Source organism: Suncus etruscus, chromosome 11 (assembly GCF_024139225.1).
Source record: "Suncus etruscus isolate mSunEtr1 chromosome 11, mSunEtr1.pri.cur, whole genome shotgun sequence".
NCBI lineage: Eukaryota > Metazoa > Chordata > Mammalia > Eulipotyphla > Soricidae > Suncus > Suncus etruscus.
Window position 1 is genome coordinate 10,789,528 of NC_064858.1, and position 23,021 is coordinate 10,812,548.

The 23,021-nt window shown below is 40.6% G+C and overlaps 1 protein-coding gene across 2 annotated transcripts in view; it reads left to right on the forward strand.

The window, feature by feature from the left end:
- The first annotated feature begins 534 nt into the window (after positions 1–534).
- Positions 535–23,021, forward strand: part of NAP1L1 (nucleosome assembly protein 1 like 1) — a 32,831-nt gene continuing 10,344 nt past the window's right edge. The window contains exons 1-4 of one of the 2 annotated variants that reach the window (XM_049783740.1): positions 535–664; positions 10,452–10,488; positions 13,950–14,035; positions 16,671–16,773. In XM_049783740.1, coding sequence (XP_049639697.1) covers positions 10,472–10,488; positions 13,950–14,035; positions 16,671–16,773 — 206 coding nt within the window. In that variant the 5' untranslated portion in view covers positions 535–664; positions 10,452–10,471. The remainder of the gene's footprint in view (positions 665–10,451; positions 10,489–13,949; positions 14,036–16,670; positions 16,774–23,021) is intronic. The other variant, XM_049783741.1, reaches the window with a different exon arrangement.

A 23,021-nucleotide genomic window follows, 5' to 3' on the forward strand; every position in this document is an offset into this window, starting at 1 on the left:
GCTCTGAGACTAATATCAGAGACTATTTGGATGTCGCAAGACGCAGTAAGGAGGCCAAGAGGAAGCCAGGACACAACCCTCGGAACTCGGAGGGGCAAAAAAAAAAAAATAAATAAAAAAAGCAGAAGGAAAAAAAAATGGTTGCGATTCCTTTGCCAAGAGCTGCCGCTGGCTGGGTGCGGAGCTGCGGGTGGGCGTTGAGAAGCAGAAGCCCGCGTGGTGCCTGCGGCGCGGGGAGGAAGATGGACGAGCCGGTTGCTAGGCGACTCGTGCCGGTCCCGCCCTCCAGCCGGTTGCTAGGAGACGGCCGCCGGTGGGTCGGTGGGAGGGCGGGGGCAGGCGGTTGCCTGGGTCTGATGGACAGCTCTGTTGCTAGGCGACTCTTCCTAGTCCCGCTTCCGCTCCCTTAAGCCGGTTGCGGAAAGACGGCGTCCGGAGTGGGCGGGGCCGGCGGGGCCCGGTAGCGGATGACGGACGGCTGGGTTGCCAGGCGACCCCTCAGGCCCCGCCCCCGGTTGCTAGGAGACGGGGTTACGTCGCTAGGAGGCGAGCGACGTGCTGACGCGGATTATGTATATGAGCTCGAGCCGCGGGCTCTCGGCCTTTCTTGGCGCCGTCCGCTCGCTCGCGGCGCTCCCTGCTTGTGCCGGCCGCGCTTCCCCCGGTAACGGACGGCCCGGGCGGGAGCGGGGAGGGCCGGGCCGCCTACAGGCCGCGCCGGGCCGCGGAGGGGCCGCCCTCCCGTCCGTCCGCGTCGCGGCCTGAGGCCTCCCGTCCGCCCTCGCGCCGGCCTAGCCGGGCTGAGTCCAGTTGAACCGGATCGAACCGGGCCGAGCCGGATTGAACCGGTCCGAACCGGATTGAACCGGCCCGATCCGCCTTGCCCGGGGTTCCTGGGCGGGGGAGGCCCCGCCAGGCTGTCCACGCGCTGCCCAGACACGTGGCGGCCGCCCGGGAGGCTCGGGACGAGAGGCCGGGGCCTGCCAGGGCCTGGGCGGCTGCCCGGAGGAGGAAGATCGGGGGGTCGGAGGGATCGAGGAAGGAAGGATGGGTGGGGAGGGTGTTGGGGCGCCTCTGAACAAAAGGGGGTGTGTTGTGCGTGTGTCCATCTCCATCTGCCCGTCTGTCTGCTGCGTTCTGCGTGGCTGACTGCTTAACAAAAGGGAGAGTTTGTGTGTGCGCGCGCGCACCCCGGAATTTTGGCTAAACCGAGGGGCCCTTGGCTGCTTGCCCCCCCCAACCCTTCTTCATTCTTTCCTGATCTTGGGGTCCCCTTCCTGCAGATTCTGCTATGGAGGTGTACCCCCCCCCCCATAAGGTGTTTTCTTTTTGTAGCTCTGGTGTATTTTTTTAGGGTGCTGGGGTATTCATTGGGAATGTTCCCTGGCTGCCCCACCTGTAAGGTCTGTGCACTGACCACCCCTGGGGACATCACACCCGTCCGTTCCCCCCCCCCCCCCAAATGGACAGGCGATGTCAAGATCTGCTTTATTAGCTTTGATGGGAGAAGCGTCCTTCAGATTCTTTGGATCTGAGCAGATTTAAAGGCCTAGGTAGAGATGATGGCTCGAATGAATTTGGTGGGTCGCTCCCCCCAGAAAACAGACTGGCGGTGAGATTTCAGAGTCCAGACAAAAGTGCTGAGATAGAACAGTGGGGTGGGGTGGGGGGGACAGGCTCCTGATGTCGTCATCCCTCTGGTTAGGGAGGGCAGATGTCCCCGCTTGGCTCAAGGGTAGCACCATGCTTCATGCTTGCTTACTCGAGATGGGATTCTTGGGCTTCGAGCCCAAGGTGGCCTGGTATTCAGGGCTAATACGGAGGTGACTTGTGTTGCTGCACATTTTGATGCAATTCCAAAGTTTTGTGCCTTTTCATTGTTTATTGACGGAATTTGAGCTTAGCGATCTTTTATTTTCTGAGGTAAAGAGCACAATGGGGACATTTCGGCATATTTATTGAGTGATTGCATATCACTTGTTTTTAAACTAACCCTTGGTGTTCCTAGAAAGTAGGTAATGATATTTTAACAGGAAAACTTAAGGTGCAGAGTAATTAAAGACTTATGCATGGATTGCATAATCATGGTTTATGAAGACTTCATATTGGCTTTTAAAGGAAGCTTACCTCTGCACTGAACTACTATAATACTTGTACTTAAGCTTAACATTGGAAAGCAAGTTTTCCCTGTTTGCTTTGGGGCCACATTCTTAGTTGTTTTACTTCTGGCAGTGTATTCTCTGCCCCTTCAGTAACATTCTTTTTCTTCAAGTTTGATTTTATTGCAGTTGAGGCGATGTGTTAGAATAGCATTCACATTTTTGTCAAAAGCATTCTTCGCTGTGCTCGACGGAATCACACTTAAGTTCATAAACAGCATTAATCCCTACAAGCAATTTGTCCATGTAGCTGGATGTATGTAGTTGGCTCCTTCCTTAGTTTTACATCTAGGCATGTCTTTTCTGTATGTAAATACGTAAAATTTACATATTTTCCATATTTATGTTCGATGTGAATAGATTTCTTTAGTTTGTTAGATCTGGGCATATGTTTCTGCTGTTTGATCAGATAGTTCTCAGTATAATGAGATCCCTTCGAAAGGAGTGTCCCATTTTTGCCTAGGACTTTGAGTCAGTTCTATGTTGAGATTTGATATCCCTGAAGTGGAAAAGTGAGAGAAAATGAAAAGTAATTTTTTTATGAGGTTGTGTTGGAGCCAAATAGAGTAAGTGCTCAGCCCCTTCATCACTGGAATGTTTGAACAGAGCAGCATTGTCTGAAATTCGCTTAAAATGCATTGACAGTGAGATATGGGCCGAGGGAAGTCCAGGGAAACCTCACTTTTAGTCTAATGCTGTTTTCTAGATGAAATTTGCTGGAAAACACGTTGTTTTAGTGACAGTTGTGTGTGTCCAGTCTTTTAGGACTTCACCCAGTTGTGCTCTGCAGGCCTTGCTCCTGGCTGTGTTCTGGAGGACCTTAAGAGATGTGGTCCCAGGATGGAACTCATGTCACCCTGTACAAGCAAGTGCCCTGCTATCTCTCAGGCCCCCAGTAATCACTCACCTCTTGGAAAAGAGAAGTGACTAGTTGCCAGCTTCCAAGGGATGACATCTTGATTTTGAAGTAGTAGACTGGACTTGGGTTTTGGAATCAGTTTTAATTTTTGTTTGTTTGTTTTGGTTTTTGGGTCACACCCAGCAGTGCTCAGGGGTTACTCCTAGCTCTGTGCTCAGAAATAGCTACTGGCAGACAGAAGGGGGGAACCATCTGGGATTCTAGGATTCCAACCAACGTCCATGCTATCTCTTCGGATTTTTAATTTTTAGTTTTTTTCATTTACCCCTTTTTTAAATTTTGATAAGTAATTGCTTGATACTTAATTTGCAAAGAAGAGGAAAGCATATAATAGTCTCTTACAGAATTGGTTCCATAGCATTCTTGGAAATTATTGTAAGGAAGGAGAACGTGGGATCTGGGGCAAGGTACTTAGTTTGCTTTGCTCATGGCTGTCTTGTTTCAGCCCTCAGTACTGCATATGGCCCCTGAGCACTCCTGGAAGTGCCCTTCCCCCCAAGAAAGAAGAATATAAAAAAACCCAGTTATTCTAGAATGATAATTTATTTGATAGTGTGTGTCTGAACATCTAACTATTACAAGACCACAAAATAAAACCGCTTATGGTCAGATTCAGTCACATTTCCACTCTTTGGTGGAAGATTTTTCTGTGTTCAAATGATCAGGTGAAGGTATTTTCATCTATTGTAATGCATTTCCTTGAAGTCCATCTATCTAGATGTTAGTATAGTGATGTAAGATCTTATGATTGTGGGGCTGGAGAGATAGCATGGAGGTAAGGCATTTGTCTTTCATGCAGAAGGATGATGGTTCAGATCCCGGCATTCCATATGGTCCTCTGAGCCTGCCAGGAGCGGTTTCTGAGCATAGAGCCAGGAGTAAACCCTGAGCACTGCCGGGTGTGACCCCTCCCAAATATGATTGTTTTTGCTTTAAGTATTTTCTTATGTTTCTTGTACATGTGTCATATTTGGGTTTTTCTAAATATCCATCTTGACAGCATCGAATGGGAGGGAGCCTTTAGTTGATTTACATTCCATGTAACACTGATGTTCAGGTTTGTGTGGATGTGTTACATAGGCATGTGTGCAATTTTAGTTTGTCTAACCTATTTTCAGGTTAAGAAAAAATGTTACTGCTACTTTGGAAGTAATTTTTCTGTATCCTTTGGAGGAATACCCTACACTGGAAATACTATGCAAAAATTAAGGAACGTAGACTATTTCATCCCTCCTTGTTTTCATCCTGACTTAATGTAATTTGTTAACACGCTACTCTACACAATCAGATTTTCTTTAAAATATCATCTGGGGTGAGGTCTTAGGGTGCATCCTTCATGTGTGGGATCTGGGTTGGATCCCCAGGATTGCATGGCCTCTTGAGCACCGCCTGGTAGCTGCTGCCCCCTCTCCCTCACAGTACCACTTTCTTCGGCCTTAGCATTTAGCTGTTCGTTCTAGCCCTCACTCGTGTCCCCTAAACACTGCTTGCCCTCCTCAAATTTATTGTTTTACTTGTTTAGCATGCTTAGCCCAGTCTTGCATTAAACTCGTTTTTGTATTTAACTCTTCTTTGCATCCATTTTTGGCACAGCTTGCTTTTCTGCCGTAAGAAGACACCTGGAATTTTTATTAGGGTGCTTGGTTCTTTTTGCCTGAAAGTCCATTTCAGCTTAGTTTTTGCTTTGGGCCACATCGGTCTTCAGTTCTCAATAACGATCAAACCTGGGTTTCCTCTCTAGGACAGCATTTATTACACCTCATTGAGCTATCTCACTCTTTTTTCTTTTAGGAATTCTGAGGTGAGAAAAAAGCTCAGGATAGAATGTGGGCTTCAAAGGCAGAGAAAACCCCAGTACATATCCCAGCATAATAGGCCACCTTTTTAGAGAGAAAAGAGACCATGTACCAAGGCCTTTTTTTTATTCCCGTTCTTGGGCCACATAGGCTTGAGGGAACATATGGGATGCCAGGAATTAAACCAAAGCAAATCCATTGTACTCTTCTGGCCCCCTCTTTTTCAAAAGGATGCTTCAGTCTTTTTTTTTTTTTTTTTTTTTTTTGGTTTTTGGTTTTTGGGTCACACTCAGCAGTTAGTCCTGGCTCTATGTTCAGAAATCACTCCTGGCAGTCTCAGGGGACCCTATGGGATGCCCACATTCGAACCACCGACCTTCTGCATGCAGGGCAAACACCTTACTTCCCTGCTATTTCTCTAGCCCCGATGCTTCAGTCTTAAGCTACTCAGTTTATTGTGAAGATTTGGGACAACATTGTGTAGTGTTTTGGCTCTATTTGTGGGATTTTTTTTTAGGACTAATTCTTGGCTATTCTCAAAGTATTTTGCCCATTCACTTCCAGAACTTGTATTAAAGCCTTATTTAGAAATGTGTATTGTGGGGCCGGGCGGTGGCGCTGGAGGTAAGGTGCCTGCCTTGCCTGCGCTAGCCTAGGACGGACCGCGGTTCGATCCCCCGGCGTCCCATATGGTCCCCCAAGAAGCCAGGAGCAACTTCTGAGCGCATAGCCAGGAGTAACCCCTGAGCGTCACAGGGTGTGGCCCAAAACCCCAAAAAAAAAAAAAAAAAAAAAAAAAAAAAAAGAAATGTGTATTGTTGGGGCTGGAGCAATATTGCAGCGGTAGGGTATTTGCCTTGCACACGGCTGACCCAGGATGACCCTGGGTTTGATCCCCAGCATCCCATATTGTCCTCCAAGCCCGGAGGGATTTCTGAGCACATAGCCAGGAGTAACCCCTGAGCGCCACCGGGTATGCGCCCCCCCCCAAAAAAAGAAATGTGTATTGTGTGTTGAACTCAGGACTTGACACATGTGAAATGTGTTCACTGAACTTTTAAAAAAATCTTGAGGTACTTGTTGATTCTTTATTCTCTATTATAATTTGGAAGATATCTTCTAAGTTTGCTTCCAGGTCACTTAATTCTCTCTCTAGCTGTGTTTAGTCTGCTGTTAAATTGACCCACTTAGTTTTGTGATCTTTAGACATTCAACTTTTCCAAATTTGCTATGTCACCTTGAATTAGGTAGGTGACTGTTCATTGCAAATAACGGCCACTATTTTCAATAATCGCCACTATTTTCAAATCTGTAAAGCATGTGTGTTTTGTCTGCATTTGTACTTTTGTTTACAGTCTGACACTATTGAAGTCTTTGTCAGACTGCTTTTGTTGTATCGTCTTTGTGTCTATTCTTCATCTACTTTGCACATTTCTTGTCTGAATTATTTGAAATCTTAAGGTGAAAGAACTTTTCACTTTAACTGTCAGTGTAGGAACAGACCAGGACCACTTGAAGCAGTTTGGGGTTTTGAAGACAACAGATTATATGAATTGAAGCTTTTGTCTGGGACAAAAAAATTTTTTTTTCTCTCTTGGTTTTTGGATCATACCCGGCAGCACTCAGTGGTTCCTCCTGGCTCCATGCTCGGGGGACCATATGGAATGTCTTCTGCAAGCATGCTATCTCTCTGGCCCTAGGACAAAATTTCTAAGAAGATAGCATTTCAGAATTCTTCTAAAGATATTGGCAGATTCAGGGCTTTTGATTTTACCCCCATGTAGTTAACTCTATGTTAACTGCCTAGGTTCAGATTTAAGATTGAGGACTTAAGTTTATCCATTGGTTTTCTGTATTTGGAGTTAGTAATTCCTTATTTTATGGGCATCTCCCTCTGCTTTTGTATCTTCAGTATATTACTTTATGCTTTCCGTGATTTTCTTAATTTGTCAGTAGTGTTGGTATACTTGTCTTTGCAAGGAATTTAAATCATTCAGGTCTCTTAGAAAGCAGAAGCACAATACTCCAGATTTTTTCAATACTGTCTATCTCAGTAGGAACACTAGTTTAGACATCAGCCTGGATTCAGAGCCACCAAATGTTCAGAAACAAAACAAATAGCAAAATCAACTGGTAACATGGCTTAGAAAACCTGACAATGACTTAATGACCTCATTGTGAGGTGTTATAATTTTTCTTACTGTGCTACTTAAAAACTTTATTACACAATTACTTTGTGTCTATTGGAGGAAGGCAGGCTTGGCAATGGGTGGGTATGTGGGGACAGTTGGGGGGGGAGGAGGATTGGTCTTAAAGCAAATGTGTTCTGAGCATCTGTGTAATACATGGTCTTTTAAGAAAGTAAGTTTATAGGGGCCAGAGCTATAGCAGCGGTAGAGCGTTTGTCTTTCACGCACTGATCCAAAATGATCCCCGGCGTCCCATCTGGTCCCACTAGCCAGGATTGATTTCTGAGAGCAGAGTCAGAAGTAACCTCTCTGAGCGTCACATGGTGTGGCCCAAAAACCAAAAACCAAAAAAAAAAAAAAAAAAAGTAATTTATTAATAAAAGAAGACGGCAGATTCTTGTCTGATAAAATTGTCATTGATGTTGATTGCAGTAGAAAGAATATTAAAACAACAATGTACTGGGGGCCGGAAAGAGTACAGAGGGCTTGGCCTTTTCCTTGCACCCCATATGGTCACCTAACTTTGCCAGGCCTAAGCCCTGAGCAGAGCGGGGTGTGACCCAAAACAAAACAAAAAACAGTGTAGATGTTAATCTAAGCTTCACTCTTTTTCAGTATTGTATTATCTGATAATCAGCTTCTGGAGCTGAATTTTCATTTTAGATAACATTAGCATCTATCCCTCCATGCATGTTGGTTCAGACTCTTGACATGAAAACCTCTAAAGTGGACATAGACATTTCAGATTTGCCAGAAAAGTTGTAGAAAAGTTCAGAGATAACTTGCATGCTCCATATCTTGTGTCCTCTGACACAAGCATTATTGCTCAATACCTTTACTGATCAACTGGTAAGATCCAAGAAGGATCTGCTTCCAACGGTCCTTCCAGCAAATGTTTTTGTGGGGACATAGACCATTGCTATGGAAAACTCAGAATGGACAGAATTTTTCAGATATAAAGTATATTGTTTACCAGTGGTCAAACATGAATTTGCTTAGAGCATTACCAGGAGGGAATGCCTTTGTTTTGTTCCTGCTTTTTGGAGCTAGTAAAATAGGACAAAAGTTGTTTGCTTGGGGCCGGGCGGTGGCGCAAGAGGTAAGGTGCCTGCCTTGCCTGCGCTAGCCTTGGATGGACCACAGTTCGATCCCCCGGCGTCCCATATGGTCCCCCAAGCCAGGAGCAACTTCTGAGCTCATAGCCAGGAGTAACCCCTGAGCGTTACCGGGTGTGACCCAAAAAACCAAAAAAAAAAAAAAAAAAAAAAAAAAAAGTTGTTTGCTTGAGCTAGATTTTGCTGCAGTTAAGTTGAACAATCTGAATACAACTTTAGACTTAATTGTGTAAAAAGTATTTTAAAAAATCAAAATGGGTAGATTGCCATTATGGTTTGAGTGAGTGTGTGTGTGTGTGTGTGTGTGTGTGTGTGTGTGTGTGTAAAGGGATTTGGAGGATAAATCTTTTAGGCCTTCACATTTTCCTTAAAGAATCAAGGGCAGGAGGAGGAAAGGGCACACCTGTATAGTGATTAGATTTAGGTGCTTGCCTTGCACACAGCTGACCAGTTTCTAATTCTTGGCCTTTCTTCGGGTCCCTCAAGCTCTGCCAGGAGTCATTTCTGAGGACAGAGCCAGGAGTAATCCCTGAGTACTGCCATCTGGCCAACTGACAATACTTGAGTTACTCCAGGCTCTGCACTCAGGCTCAGGAGTGAACCCGGGCTGCCTGTGAACCCAGCTTTCTGCTATCTCTCTAATCCCAATGTATTCATAAAAACTGGAATTTAGAAGTTTCGGTATTATAGAATTAAAGAATTTATTAAATTTAATTGATTGAATTGCAAACTTAAATTTAAATTTTTTAAATTCTTTATAAACAGTTAAAGAATTAGATACTGTTTTCAGACTACCAAATATCATTTAAGTATGAAGGAAAACTAAAAATTGAAAATTGAAGCATAATCTTTTTGTTTGTCTTTGGGGCCACACCATGTGGTGCTCTGAAGTCACTCTTGGCGCAGCAGTGCTCTGGGAACTCTGCCGGGAATTGGATCCAGATCTATATGCAAAGTATGCTCCAGTGGAGTTTTCTTTAGGCCTGCTTTTTTTTTTTTTTTTTAGCTATATGTAGGTTGTAGATGTAGGTTGTAGCTATATGTAGCGCTTTTTTTTTTTGCCTCCTGATTGGGTTTTTGTCATAACATCTATATATCTGCTATGAAATTACCAACTCATTTTCCACTTAATCTCGTTTCTTTATTTGCATACTGCAGTTTGAATGTGTTGCTTTATGTACCATGAATGGGATACTATTCAGTGGCTTGATAAAGCAGTTAAATCCCTGCGTTTTTATTTTTATTTTTAATTTTTTTTTAATCCCTGCATTTTTAATACCATGGTCAGCTTGGAGCAGGCAGGTTTCTGTCAGATAGTTATATGATTTGACTTGCACAAATGTATATGACAGAGCATCTCTGAAGAAGTTAAATTGAGCTCTGAGGTTAGGAAAAGGATGAGTAGGGCTTTTCTATTGGATCTGGCAGAACTGTTGATGTTGAAGTGATTATAAGCATAGGTCCTTAGATTATAGTTTTTTCCTGATCTATTCTCATATGAATAGCTACACTGGCAACGAACATATTTCAGTCTTGAATTTCAGTAGCCAGATTGCTGTCTAGAAAGATACTAGTTTATAAATACAATAAGAATGGCATATGCCTCACAATGCCCATGCATTTAAAGAAAATCCTAGGACTGCATGTAGAGTGCTAGCTTTGCACGCGTCGACCCAGGTTTGATTCCTGGCCTCCCATATGGTACCCCAGCACTGCCAGGAGTAAGCCCTGAGTACAGCTGGGTTGTGGCTCAGAAAACAAAAACAAGAGGACAGAACAAAATATCCTTTCTGATTTGATAGGCAACCTACACTCACTCACTCTTATGTGTTTTGCTTGATCGGCCATTTTCCTTTTTATTTTTGCATTAGTGTTTGTAGTTGCTAAATATTTTACTGATGGTAGTCAATTAGCAATATTACTAGACAAACTACTAAACTGCATATTAATAACGAATGCAGTAGAACTCATTAGGAACAAGAACTAGTTCCTTTGTAATTTGTCTATATTGTTTTCTCAACAAATAGCTCACGACTGCTGAAATCTCTAATTTTTGGGCGAAGAACAGTAAGCCCATCGATGTCATGGATCATAAACCCTTTTTATTCCTTTTGATGATTCTGATATACAGTGATTTCTTGTAACCATTTAGTCCTTATATGATTCTGAACATGTGGTAGGCAACTTGTTTGCTAAGCAGTTACTTACTAAAAATTGCAAGTATTCCTCTTTTAAATTTTATACTTTTTAAACATTGATGTTTTTCTCCTTAGGTACATAGAATTTTTACAGCATGGCGGACATTGACAAGTAAGTGACAGACTTTTCTATCCCTGAAACTCAGCTTCGTTTTTTGTTCTATGATGTGGTTAAGTAGCAGTGTTTAAGTGCATGATCATGATTAATGCTTAGCATCTACTATTGTCAAAGTTGGGTAGTCAGTATATTTAAGACAGAATACAGCACATATAGTTATTGTCACCAATATAGTGAATGTGCCACTTTTTATAATGTGCACAGTAATGAATCATAAAATAAAACGTGCAGAAATCTCTTTCCCTATATGTATTTCCCAGGGATTTTACTATGTGCATTGTAATGTAAGCTTTCCACACAAGAAGCTCCTAAAATGTATTTGGTAGAAATTAAAGAATAAAAGGAGTTTGCACTCCTTTCAAATACAAGCTTTGTATATACATACCACTTGCTCAGTTGCATCCTGTACTTCTTGCCACAGATAGAAACACTACCTTGCCTTCTTATCTAATTTATTTCTTTGCTTTTCTTTACTACTTAGCAACATTTTTGCCATACCTATACAATCTCAAGTAAAATTTGTTTGAAAATTTGAATAGCAAGCATAGTAACCACAAAGGGAAAATAATGTCAGCACTATTAGTTGGAAGTGGTCAGATTTAAAAAAAGGAGCAGGCGGTTATTTAGATCATAGGTCTGTCTTCAACTTTCTAAATTTTACAAGGATTGATTTTGGTTGGAGATGTCTTGTAGAATATAGTTTTAATTACATTGACTTGATGGAGGTTCTAGTGTGGAAATCTTACTCAGATACAATCAGGATATGGGTGGGGCCGTATTAGTTTAAATTAGAATTTTATTGTAGCCTGTCTCAGAGAAGTCTGTAAGACAGCGCTTGGGGGTGAAGGCTGTATAGTGCTCAGTTTTGTGGGTGCACTTGGGAGGGGGTAGAAGTAACTTAAGGACAGCTTAATACAGCAGAGTCTGGCCAAACTTCTCATGTGTGCTGCTTCTGTGATGATTTCTCTTTAATTGTGTTCTTCCCTCAAATGGGGGCTGATGACATTGTAACTATCTAAGGTTGTGCCTTCACAGCTGTCATTGTGAGTCTGTGAGCCTCCAAGTAAATTATTTTGAGAGGTCATCGCTAAAAGTGATTCTCCTTACTCAGATTTCTGATAGTTGGGTAGACAGTTCCAATTTGGTCACACATTTTCCCCCCAGACTTCTGATTTTAATTTAAAGTCATTGTAATTTTTATCATTTGTTGGTGGTTTTTAAAAAAGCATACACAGGGGATATTCTTTTTTTGTGTTTCTTCATTCTGAAGCCCCTGTTATGTACTATGTTGAATTGATTCTTTGTCTTTTTTCCCATCTGTGTTGCTTTGGTCTTTCTGGACAAACTGAAAACATCTTTTCAACTCTTGCATTCGGTTCCTAAATTTCAGCTACCCTTGTTTTGGATAACTTTTCTCTTTTCTTGTACATAATATCTTTTCTCTGGATTTTTCTTTCTGTTCTGAAATTCTCTACCCTTGTTGATTAAACATTTGCCTATTAGAGGAGGAGGTTTGCCCAAGTTAGGGGAATTGCCAAGTTTGTGCGAGGTCATCAAGGAATTTGGCATTTTTTCCCCTCCAGGACTGTTAAATCATCCCTTGAAAAGGTATCTGGCTTAGTGTTTTGAAAGCCAGATTGAGAAAATTGTCCACATATGTATACAGTTGAAAATCACTGTTAGGTAGGTAGGTTCTCTTAACTACATGGCCCTTCAATCATGGCTAGTTGAACCTTCTTTAGGGAAGAAATTGTCATACTTCTGTTAGGTATCAGGAATTTTAACTGCTCACTGATTGTTGGTGGAGTTATCCACCTTCATCATTAGAAATTCACGTAGATACTGTGTTTGGGCTACTTTTTCGCTTTCCTTCGATTCACACTTACATTCAGTTCTCAGTGAAGTTACAGTCCTTGTTTTCTTTGTATTTGTGTATTGGGTTATAGGGGTAGTGGCTTTGGATACGTGGATATGTGCCACTTGCCATCTTAATCTTGTATAAACTTAAAAATAAAAGAAATTATTTTACTTAGTGACTTCATTTCCCTCTTCTCTCCCGGAGCACACACATTAATTAATTTGGAAAGTTTGTGAGTCCTAGGAGATGGAAAAGAAGTGTGGGTTCTTGTTCTTTAAAGCAGGAGCCAGAAATGATCTGTTGAGGAAGTTAGTATTTTAGGCACCTGGGGTCATGTAGTCTCTACATGCTGTATTTATCTACTCAGCTCTGCCGCAGTGGGAAAGCAGAGCTGGTAGTCTAGAAATTCATGTGTTCATGTGGAAGTCAGTAAGAAACCCTTAAGTAAAATGGGCTAGATTTAACCATATGTAGTATAGTTTGCGCCCCTTTTATAAATTCTAAAGATTGATTTACGTTCAATATGTAGTTGAAGTGATAATGAAAAAAGTACTGTTTTTCCCCATCCAGTAGCTAACTAAATATGCTAAAGTTTATACTGTCAGAAATATCTTAAATCTATATTTTCTGATTTGAAGACAGTTATTCCTTGACAGGAACTTAGATGGTGCTAGAAAAATATAGCTGGCCTTTTTTCTTTTCTGGTAACTTTCAAAATGCTGTTTCTAGTCAAGAAACATCTACAAATTGACTTTTAAAAGTGTGAAAGTACACCAGGGATATATGATATGATATGTGTGCACCACTAGTACATGCCTTCCTTTTTCTTTATTTTGGGGCCATACCAGTGGTGATTGTGATGTAAAGCATATTCTAGTCCTTTGCACTATCCATATTTTTCTTAGCCTTGTTCTAATAGTTTAGGTGACATAAGAACCTTTTCTTACTAATTCTTAGCTTCTCTTTCTTTAAGAAGTCTTTTCAACGACTTGTCTAAAGAGTCTTTTCAACAACTTTTCTTTCTCTTGTCTCCTATGAAGTGAAAATCATAGTGTAAAGAGAAAACAGGTTTGTACGGTTGCTCCATGACCAGCAGGGACCCAAGGTCCTCCTGTTTCTCAAAGGACTTCACCCATCACTGTATCTATCCATGTCTTGAACATCTGCTTCATAGCTGCTGGTACCTTTAAGGGAGACATCCTCACATTTTCCCCACTACTTTGCTTTTTTAAAATATCTTTGCTAAAATATAGTCTTATTATATCTAGCTAAAAGGTAGGCTAAGAATGATAGACTTTTGATCAGTGACTATTGCATAGTAGATATATACATTCTGTATTACATACCCTGAATAGCTCATTAAGTCACATTTTTAAAGCTTGAAGTATAACTGTTATACGTGCTATCATTTAAGATAGACTTTTAAGTATTTCTAATTCCTATTTGCTTATGGAGTTAGAAAAAGAGATTACCTCTTGAATTTAAAATATTTTTATACAAGGCATAGTGACAACAAATTAGGTTTTTCTGTAATTTTTTATTGTTAATTTTTGTAATTGGTACATATGAACCTTGGTGTGATACTATGATATTGTAGCAAAGAACAAACTGAACTTGATCAAGATTTGGATGATGTTGAAGAAGTAGAAGAAGAAGAAACTGGTGAAGAATCAAAACTCAAAGGTATTGTTTTAAATTACTTCAGGAGGCAGTGATTGTTAATGTGTCCTTTGGATGGGAGTCACAGTGCATTTCCATTTTGGATCCTGCTTCCTGTACTCTGACGCTTGCTTCAGTACAGTGAAAGGCTGGAAGTAAGGGGAGCAAGTGGAGGCTGTGTGCTCCATCAGAAGCTGTGCAGACCCCTTGTTGGTGTATCATGGCAGAGCTCCTGAGTTTGGTCTGAATTCAAAAATGGTTTGATGGAGCTTCTAAACACTAGTTTGTTAGATTACACCTTGTTTTAACCAAAACAATGATCATCCCTGGATTTTTTGTATCTCTTTGTTTGTCTATAACTTGTTTCACCCAAAACAAAGATCATCCTTGGTTTCTTTGTATTTATTTGCTTACAGCTTGGCTTTACCCCCAAACAGAGTACCACATGTACAGACTTGGATGGGACTGGCTCAGGATAGCCAGAGCTACTGTCCTTACTCCACCTGGGGGTGGTCTCTGTATTCTGTAAATACTACGTGTATTTTACCTCTCTTACCTAGGGTTGAAAATATAGTGTATGGGACATACGTACATCAGTTGTAAAATCACCCCATGTTCCTTATCTCCAACTGCGGGTGAAAGAATCTGAAGTAGGGTCACTGCACGAAATAATCCAAAGCAGCTGAGGGTGAAACATGTAGTTTGGAATTCTTGTGCCACATATTGAGAAAACACAGACACAGACACGCACACACACACACACACACACACTTGTGCCTCATATTGAGAAAACACACAGAGACACACACACATATGTAGTCTGGCATTTTGGGATAAAACCAAGTTGTAAACAAAAAGATACCTAGAAGCCAGGGATGATCTTTTGTTTTCAGTAAAACAAGGTGTAATCTAACATTAGCTTCTGACCTATTTGATATCTAGTATGCACTATTTTAAAAATCCATTCTAACCAAAGAACAAAAAGATGTATTAAATTTACACAAAAACATGGAAGGATTTCTTGAGCAAATTTTAGGGTGTGGTGGTGGTAGTGCAGTACTGGGAAATTAAACTGCTTTAGATGATGCTTGTGTTGAGGTACTAAATAACACAATTTTGAAGCCAAAAATAAGACTGCTGAGCTTCCAACTTTATCTCAAGAGATAGAGATCTGTATCATTAGTGGTCAGTATTCATATTTTACAAGTTATGCTCATTGTTACTATTGTACATTAATCAAATTAATGTTAATCATTGAAATTGACCTTTAAAACCATAAATCGGAGAAAGGTCATTTTATGTATCATACCTAAATTGAAAATATGAAATACGATATTTAGATCGAGACTTTTTTTTTTTTTTTATTCTTTTGGGCCACACCCGGCAGTGCTCAGGGGTTCCTCCTGGCAAGCTTGGGGGACCATATGAGATGCCAGGATTCAAACCACTGTCCCTCTGCATGCAAAGCAAATGCCTTACCTCCATGCTATCTCTCTGGCCCCAAATTTTTTTTTTTGGTTTTTGGGTCACACCTGGCAGTGCTCAGGGGTTACTCCTGGCTCTACGCTCAGAAATTGCTCCTGGCAGGCTTGGGGGACCATATGGGATGCCGGGATTCGAACCACCAACCTTCTGCTTGCAAGGCAAATGCTCTACCTTTATGCATGCTATCTCTCCGGCCCCGAGATAACTTTTTCTATTTAAGAAAAACATGCTGTCTGGAATGTTCACATTAAATTTTTTGTGTGGATTTGATTATGTAATTTTAGAGGTTTAGCTTCCCATCTCTTGAGTACAATCAAAACCACATTACCACCAACTATGTAGTGCCATTCCATCACCCAAAAGATGGCCTAAGAAACATTAGATTTTTTGTTCAGTAACGTTCAAACACTACATACAGCCCTCGTTACATCACTAGCTCATGGTATTTCTCCCAGGTTTAATATTTTAATTATTTGCATATTGTTTTTTTTTTTGTTTTTGTTTTTTGTTTTTTGGTCACACCCGGCGATGCTCAGGCTATCTGCTTAGAAATAGCTCCTGGCGGGGCAGGAGAGGTGGCACTAGAGGTAAGGTGTCTGCCTTGCAAGTGATAGCCAAAGGACCACGGTTCCATCCCCCGGAGTCCCATATGGTTCCCCCCAAGCCAGGGGCAATTTCTGAGCCCTTAGCCAGGAGTAACTACTGAGCATCAAACGGGTGTGGCCCAAAAGACAAAAAACAAACAAAAAAAAGAAATAGCTCCTGGCAGGCATTGGACCGTTTGGGATGCTGGGATTCGAACCAATCACCTTAGGTCCTGGACCGGCTGATTGCATTTTCTGATAAATGCTTGCTTTCAAAGAGTGATACTAAGTCATAATTAGGCATCTGAATGAAGCTTTGAGTTTTCCAAAATGCAAGGTGGGTAAAGTACAAACTAATACAGGAAGAAAAAATATTGTGTTAGGAGGTATGATAGAGGCCTTGAGAAATGACACGCAATCATTAGGAATCTGGTTTTAGAACATTTAGATTTTCCTAATGAATTTTCTTTAACTTGTTCTCATTTCAATTTATACCAGCAGTTTTATGAACCAGTCAGGAAAATTTAAAATAGCATAATAAATTTTATAAAATCCTCCTTTCGATGCCTTTTTTTTTTTTTTTTTTAAAGCGCGTCAGCTGACTGTTCAGATGATGCAAAATCCTCAGATTCTTGCAGCCCTTCAAGAAAGACTTGATGGTCTGGTAGAAACACCAACAGGATACATTGAAAGGTACAAGTTCTTTTCCATAGTTCCTTAATTTCTTCATTATAGGTGTATCAGTTTTGTAGTCCATATAGAATTTATGTGCAAAGAGAACGTTAATATCTGTTAATATCTAGTGTAGGATATTTGGGAATGAAAAATTATGCCAATTATCACCAAATTCGAGGTGTTTAATATTAAAGTTTATTTCAGTTCATCTTCATAGTAAGTATATTCATCTTTGTCTTACTGAGGTTTGTTAGAAACAGATTCAGAAGGAATACTTTTTTAAAGTGGTGATTAAAGAAGTCAATAACCTTGCAAATAGTTTTTTTTTTTTTTTGGTTGAAAGTTTTAATACGTTTGTCTTTATTTTAAGATTCATCCTACTTATTTATCCATGTCTTTTTTTGAGTAGTTTCTAGCCTTTCAGTGTTGTCCTGCCTTAATTACGTAGTGTGTGTCTCCCATATCTTCTCATTCTTTATCTTTGATGTAGACCTAGTTGGCCTCAAATTTCCATCAACACAAATTCCCATGGATTGGTTATCCTTGTGTATTCCCTCTTCAAGAATCTTGTCAGGGATTCCTTGTCTGGGATATGTCGTCAGCAATGGAATTGCTAGTTGTAGTATCTGTAAATCAGTGCTCTAGTTTGCCTTGAAGAACTATCCAGTACATGACAGCTGCAATTTTATCCCTTGTGTCTCTGTCAACAGTTCAGCTTCAGAGTTATTTTTGTCTTACAAATCTAAGGTGCTATTTTCTGTAGGGTCCTCATACAGCAATGCTTGAAGTGCTTGGTGCCAGGGATCAAACTTATACTGGAGCTAAATCTTGCCCCTACTTGTACTTTGGTTTTAGTTGAGTTTCATTGTTATACTTTTAATTCTCATGTGTGTCTTTTGTTCTTTCCTATTGGGGTTTCGGTTCCAAGTTTTGTTTTTATACTTTGCATAAAATCTGATGTGTCACTTTTAGCTATTTGTAACATCCATAGAAAGAAATTCTTGATTTTTATGTGTTTTTTTTTTTTAACTTGTGACTTGTTCTCTTGAAGTTAAATTGAAATATTTTCCTACTTTTGTTTACATAACTTACTAGATTTACTGTTTTGTTTTACTTCTGGTATAGTTAAGTCTTTCAGTTCCTTTATTCCCTTTTGTTAATGAACAGATTTTTATCACTTCTACTTATTTGTGGTACCATCTTTATATGCATTCATTCTTGACTTGATTCTTATATTATAATGTCAGTTTTAGCTTTATTCATTCACATTACACCATGCTGTGCTTAGTTTTCTTTTTAACATCTGGGCTAGTAAATACTGTGTTTCATTCTTTAATGAAAAAAAATCTCTGGTTTGATGTCTGAAAATCCTTTTATTCTATGTCAATTTTAGCTGCTCTTTGACTTTTTAATATATATATTTGGAAATAGGTTTCTGATAAACTAGCTTTTCATCCTTGAATACATTTTATCATAATGTATTATTGTTGCTTTTTGTTGGGTGTTTAAGACTTTTTCACTTCTTTTGATTAGTGAAATGAGCTTGTATGTATGTATCTATGTGTATATAAGTATATAAGTAGGATACATTCCATAATGGTAATCCTTACCTGGTTTTATTTATTTATTGATTTATTTTTTTAAAACTTTATTTATTAATTGGTTGGTTGTTGGGGCACACCCAGTGGTGCTCAGGGGTTACTCCTGGCTTTGCACTCAGAAATCGCTCCTGGCAGGCTGGGGGACCATATGGGATGCTGGGAATTGAACCTGGTCCCTCCCGGGTCGGCCCTCCAGGGTTGCTTGCATGCAAGGCAAATGGCCTACCAGTCTGTTGTCTCTTCAGCTCTACTTATTTTTGGGTCACTATTATTGCTTGGGGGGTGGGGATTGTGTAGTACTGGCGATCTAAACTGGGTTGGCAGCTTGTAATACAACTTTCTACATGTCTGGGACTGGAGAGATAGCACAGCTGTAGGGTGCTTTCCTTGCATGCAAGCGGCCGATCTAGGATGGAATGGTTCTAATCCCGGTATCCCATATGGTCCCCTGAGCCTGCCAGGAACAATTTCTGAGCGCTGCCGGGTGTGACCCAAAAACCAAATGCCTACATGGGTGTGCCATATACACTCTTTGAGGCTTCTTGTCTCTTGTTAGCTGACTGTTAATCAAGATACAACTGCTCAATGAAATGAGCAAGGTTGCTTTTACTTTCCCTTCCTTTGTAGGGAGTATTTATCTGTTATTATTCTTGAGTAATCCTTGAGTAGTTAGAACTCTTAAAAATTGACTTGGGCCTCAAAGGTTTGTTTGAGACCCAGTTGTCTTAAGGAATCTTCCTTTTTTTTTTTTGGTTTTTGGGCCACACTCAGCGGTGCTCAGGGGTTACTCCTGGCTATCTGCTCAGAAATAGCTTCTGGCAGGCACAGGGGACCATATGGGAAGCCCGGGATTCCAACCAACCACTTTAGGTCCTGGATCGGCTTCTTTGCAAGGCAAACGCTGCTGTGCTATCTCTCCGGCCCCAGGAATCTTCTTTTTATGCCAGTTTTTGTAAGAAATTGTTATTCAAATTTTAAAGTGATGAGTATGTAATAATGTTTCACCTCCGTGTTGTATTTTATACTTGGGATTTGGACCACTCCTGGTTCTTGGGCTATTTTTGACTCCTGTATCACTGACCTAGTGGTGCTCAACATATTTCTTTAAGCTCTTCTGGCTTGAATGTTATTGTTTCCTTATTATTGGGGCTTGCTATTTTCCCAGCTTCTTTATATACTTATTCATTAGATTTTGAAAAATTCATCTGTAATGTTCATCACATTATTATTTTTTTTAAAATTAAATGTTCTGTGACTATATGCAAAAATTAAACAGCTCAGGTCTATATTTATTTATTTATTTATTTATTTTTGGTTTTTGGGCCACACCCTGTGACGCTCAGGGGTTACTCCTGGCTATGCGCTCAGAAGTTGCTCCTGGCTTCTTGGGGGACCATATTGGACGCCGGGGGATCGAACCGCGGTCCGTCCTAGGCTAGTGCAGGCAAGGCAGGCACCTTACCTCCAGCGCCACCGCCCGGCCCCTCAGGTCTATATTTATATTGTTTCTCTTTATTTGTGGTTATTATCTGTTGGGGAGGAAACACAATTTTATCTCCCAAGCAAAGAGACAATATTGGGAACAGACCCCCTCTCAGGAACACCAGGTCATAATTGAGTGCTGCCTTGCACACACAGGCCCTGGCCCCTCCTCCTTGCAAAATAGTTTTCATTTAATTTAACCTCTTTCTACCTATAATTCTGTTGTGAGTTGGTGTATTTTGGAACTTTTACTAAGTATGTATTATGATGTGCACGTCCCTTATTTTCTTGTTTTAGTTTACTAGTAATAATCTGTGTTGAGGTAGTTTTTGATAGTATCAGACAAAACCTTTAATAACAAATGCTAAGATAGCTTTTGGTCTTCATTTGTTTGGCACATCTTTTTCATCTTTTTTATATTCTCTATTGTGACTGTTTGGCTTTCTCTTTTTTTATTTTTGGTTTTTGGGTCACACCGGTGGCGCTCGGGGTTACTCCTGGCAGGCTTGGGTGACCATATAAGATGCTGGGATTCAAAACACGTTCTGTCCAGGGTTAGCCACCTGTAAGGCAAATGCCCTACCGCTGTGCTATCACTCTGGCTCACTGCTGTGCACTCAGAAATCGCTCCTGGCTTGGGGACCATATTGGAGCCAGTTCCATCCTGGGTCAGCTGCATGGAAGGCAAATGCCCTACTGGCCCCTCTTGTAACTTTAAATTTTGTATTTCTTTTTTTTTTTTTTGGGTTTTTGGGCCACACCCAGTAACGCTCAGGAGTTACTCCTGGCTATGCGCTCAGAAGTTGCTCCTGGCTTGGGGGACCATATGGGACACCGGGGGATCGAACCGTGGTCCATCCAAGGCTAGGGCAGGCAAGGCAGGCACCATACCTTTAGCGCCACCGCCCGACCCCTAAACTTTGTATTTCTTAAGCTTAATGTGTCTTTGGACTTGCTTGCCTTTTTTTTTTGTTTTGTTTTGTTTTTGGTTTTTGGGCCATACCCTCTTGACGCTCAGGGGTTACTCCTGGCTATGCGCTCAGAATTCGCCCCTGGCTTGGGGGGGACCATATGGGACGCCGGGGGATAGAACCGCTGTCCGTCCTAGGCTAGCGCTTGCAAGGCAGACACCTTACCTCTAGTGCCACCTTCCCGGCCCTGCCTTTTTTTTTTTAAATTATACCTTTTTCATTTCTGTTCTTTATTGAATAGGTTTTTTTTTTTTGTTTGTTTGTTTTGGTTTTTGGGTCACACCCGGCAGTGCTTAGGGGTCACTCCTGGCTCCAGGCTCAGAAATCGCTCCTGGCAGGCTCAGGGGACCATATGGGATGCTGGGATTCGAACCACTGACCTGCATGAAAGGCAAATGCCTTACCTCCATACTATCTCTCCAGCCCCTATCGAATAGTTTTAAATCTTTTGATTTCAAAGTTAATATTTTTGAAGTTTTGTTATGGTAAAATGACTCATAGCTAATAGATGGTACTAAACCCCTCTGAATTTCCCAAATTCTGTATTGTTCACAAATATACATCCCTTTAGTTCTGTTCATGAATACCTGGCATATTTGCTGGAGTCCGGCAGCTTTTATTTTGCTTTCCTATTTGAATAAGAGTATAAAATTGGGGGGCCGGGAAGGTGGCGCTAGAGGTAAGGTGTCTGCCTTGTAAGCGCTAGCGTAGGACGGACCACAGTTTGATCCCCCGGCGTCCCATATGGTCCCCCCAAGCCAGGGGCGATTTCTGAGTGCATAGCCAGGAGTAACCCCTGAGCGTCAAACGGTGTGGCCCAAAAACCAAAAAAAAAAAAAAAAAAAGAGTATAAAATTGGAAGCTTCTTGTATACAGGATTTTCTTTTTAAGCTGATGCCAATTTGACTTGCTTTTTCCCCTCCCCCTATTGGATATAATTTAAATGAATATTCTATTTTTAAATATTCATAGATCTTATTTTTAGGGTTCTCCCAATAGTTAGGTTTTCTTTTTATTGCCATGTCTATAGTCTATGGTCTTTTTTTTTTTTTTTAGTTTTATGATCTTTTTTCCAGAGAAGTTATTTATTTCTTCAACTATCCATCTTCTCTGTTTATCAACTATTGTTATTCTTGTCCATTCTTGTTTCCTGTTCCTTTCTGGTGAGATTGTTAGCCTGCCTCATTGACTGCTTATTTTCCAGTTGAACCTATTTTAATCTGTGTGTAGGTTGATCGTTTTATTTCAGTCTATTTCATAGCTAGTGTTCCTGTTCCTGTTTCTAATTTTTTTGGTATCGTTAATAACTTTTTCCCATTTATTTAAATATATTAAATTCTTTTAATTCTTAGTCTTACAATTCTGCTTTAGATAGAAGTTGTATTGCAAAAGTAGTTGTTTTGAGAGCTCACATGTGCTGGGGTCATGTTATCAGTTATTCCAGTAATTAATAGTAGGGGAGAGATAAAGGTTAGATAGCTGTTCAGGTCAGTGTCATTCTCATGAAGTTTAACAAGAAGGGAATAGAATAAATGTAAATCCAAGTTGTTTGACATTTTTCAAGCTCTTTTTTCCTCCCTTTGCCTTGGGAGGAGTCTGTCCTAGTGTAATGCATTATACTCGGAGAGGAGAGTCGGTGATTATTTTTAGTGTTCATCCCGGTTCTGTAGATAGAAGCTGTGTGTGTATATATATGTGTATTCTTGTTTCTGCCTGAAATATTTGCTGTTGCTAAAGATTAGTTTTGAGATATAGAGATTCTAGTAGTGGCTCTGGCTAATTTATTTTGTTTTGGGGCCATACCTGGTGATGCTTCGTGCTCAGGCTTCATTCTTGGAGATCCTGGGAATAAGCCATGTCAGTTGTGTGCAAGGCAAGAGCCTTATCTATTATACTATTTCTCAGCCCCATTTTATTGTCTTTACAAAATAGTAAGCTTTTTTCAGTTGAAAGAGAAATGGGGCTTGACTAATAGGCTTAACTAAAGTAGTTAAGTCAGGGAATTCTGGGTTCTGATTCTTGGTTTCAGGCATTTTTTTTTGGTTGTAGGGTAGAATTTATAATTTAGTCATTCTTAAATGGGCTCAACTTCAGTATGTAATCTTTGTAAAAATCTGTATTTCACCTTGATAAATGCTAAATTGTATCTTAGTAAAGCTGTTAAAATTTTAAAGCCCCCTCAAACATTTAAAACGTAATTTCAAATTCCAAG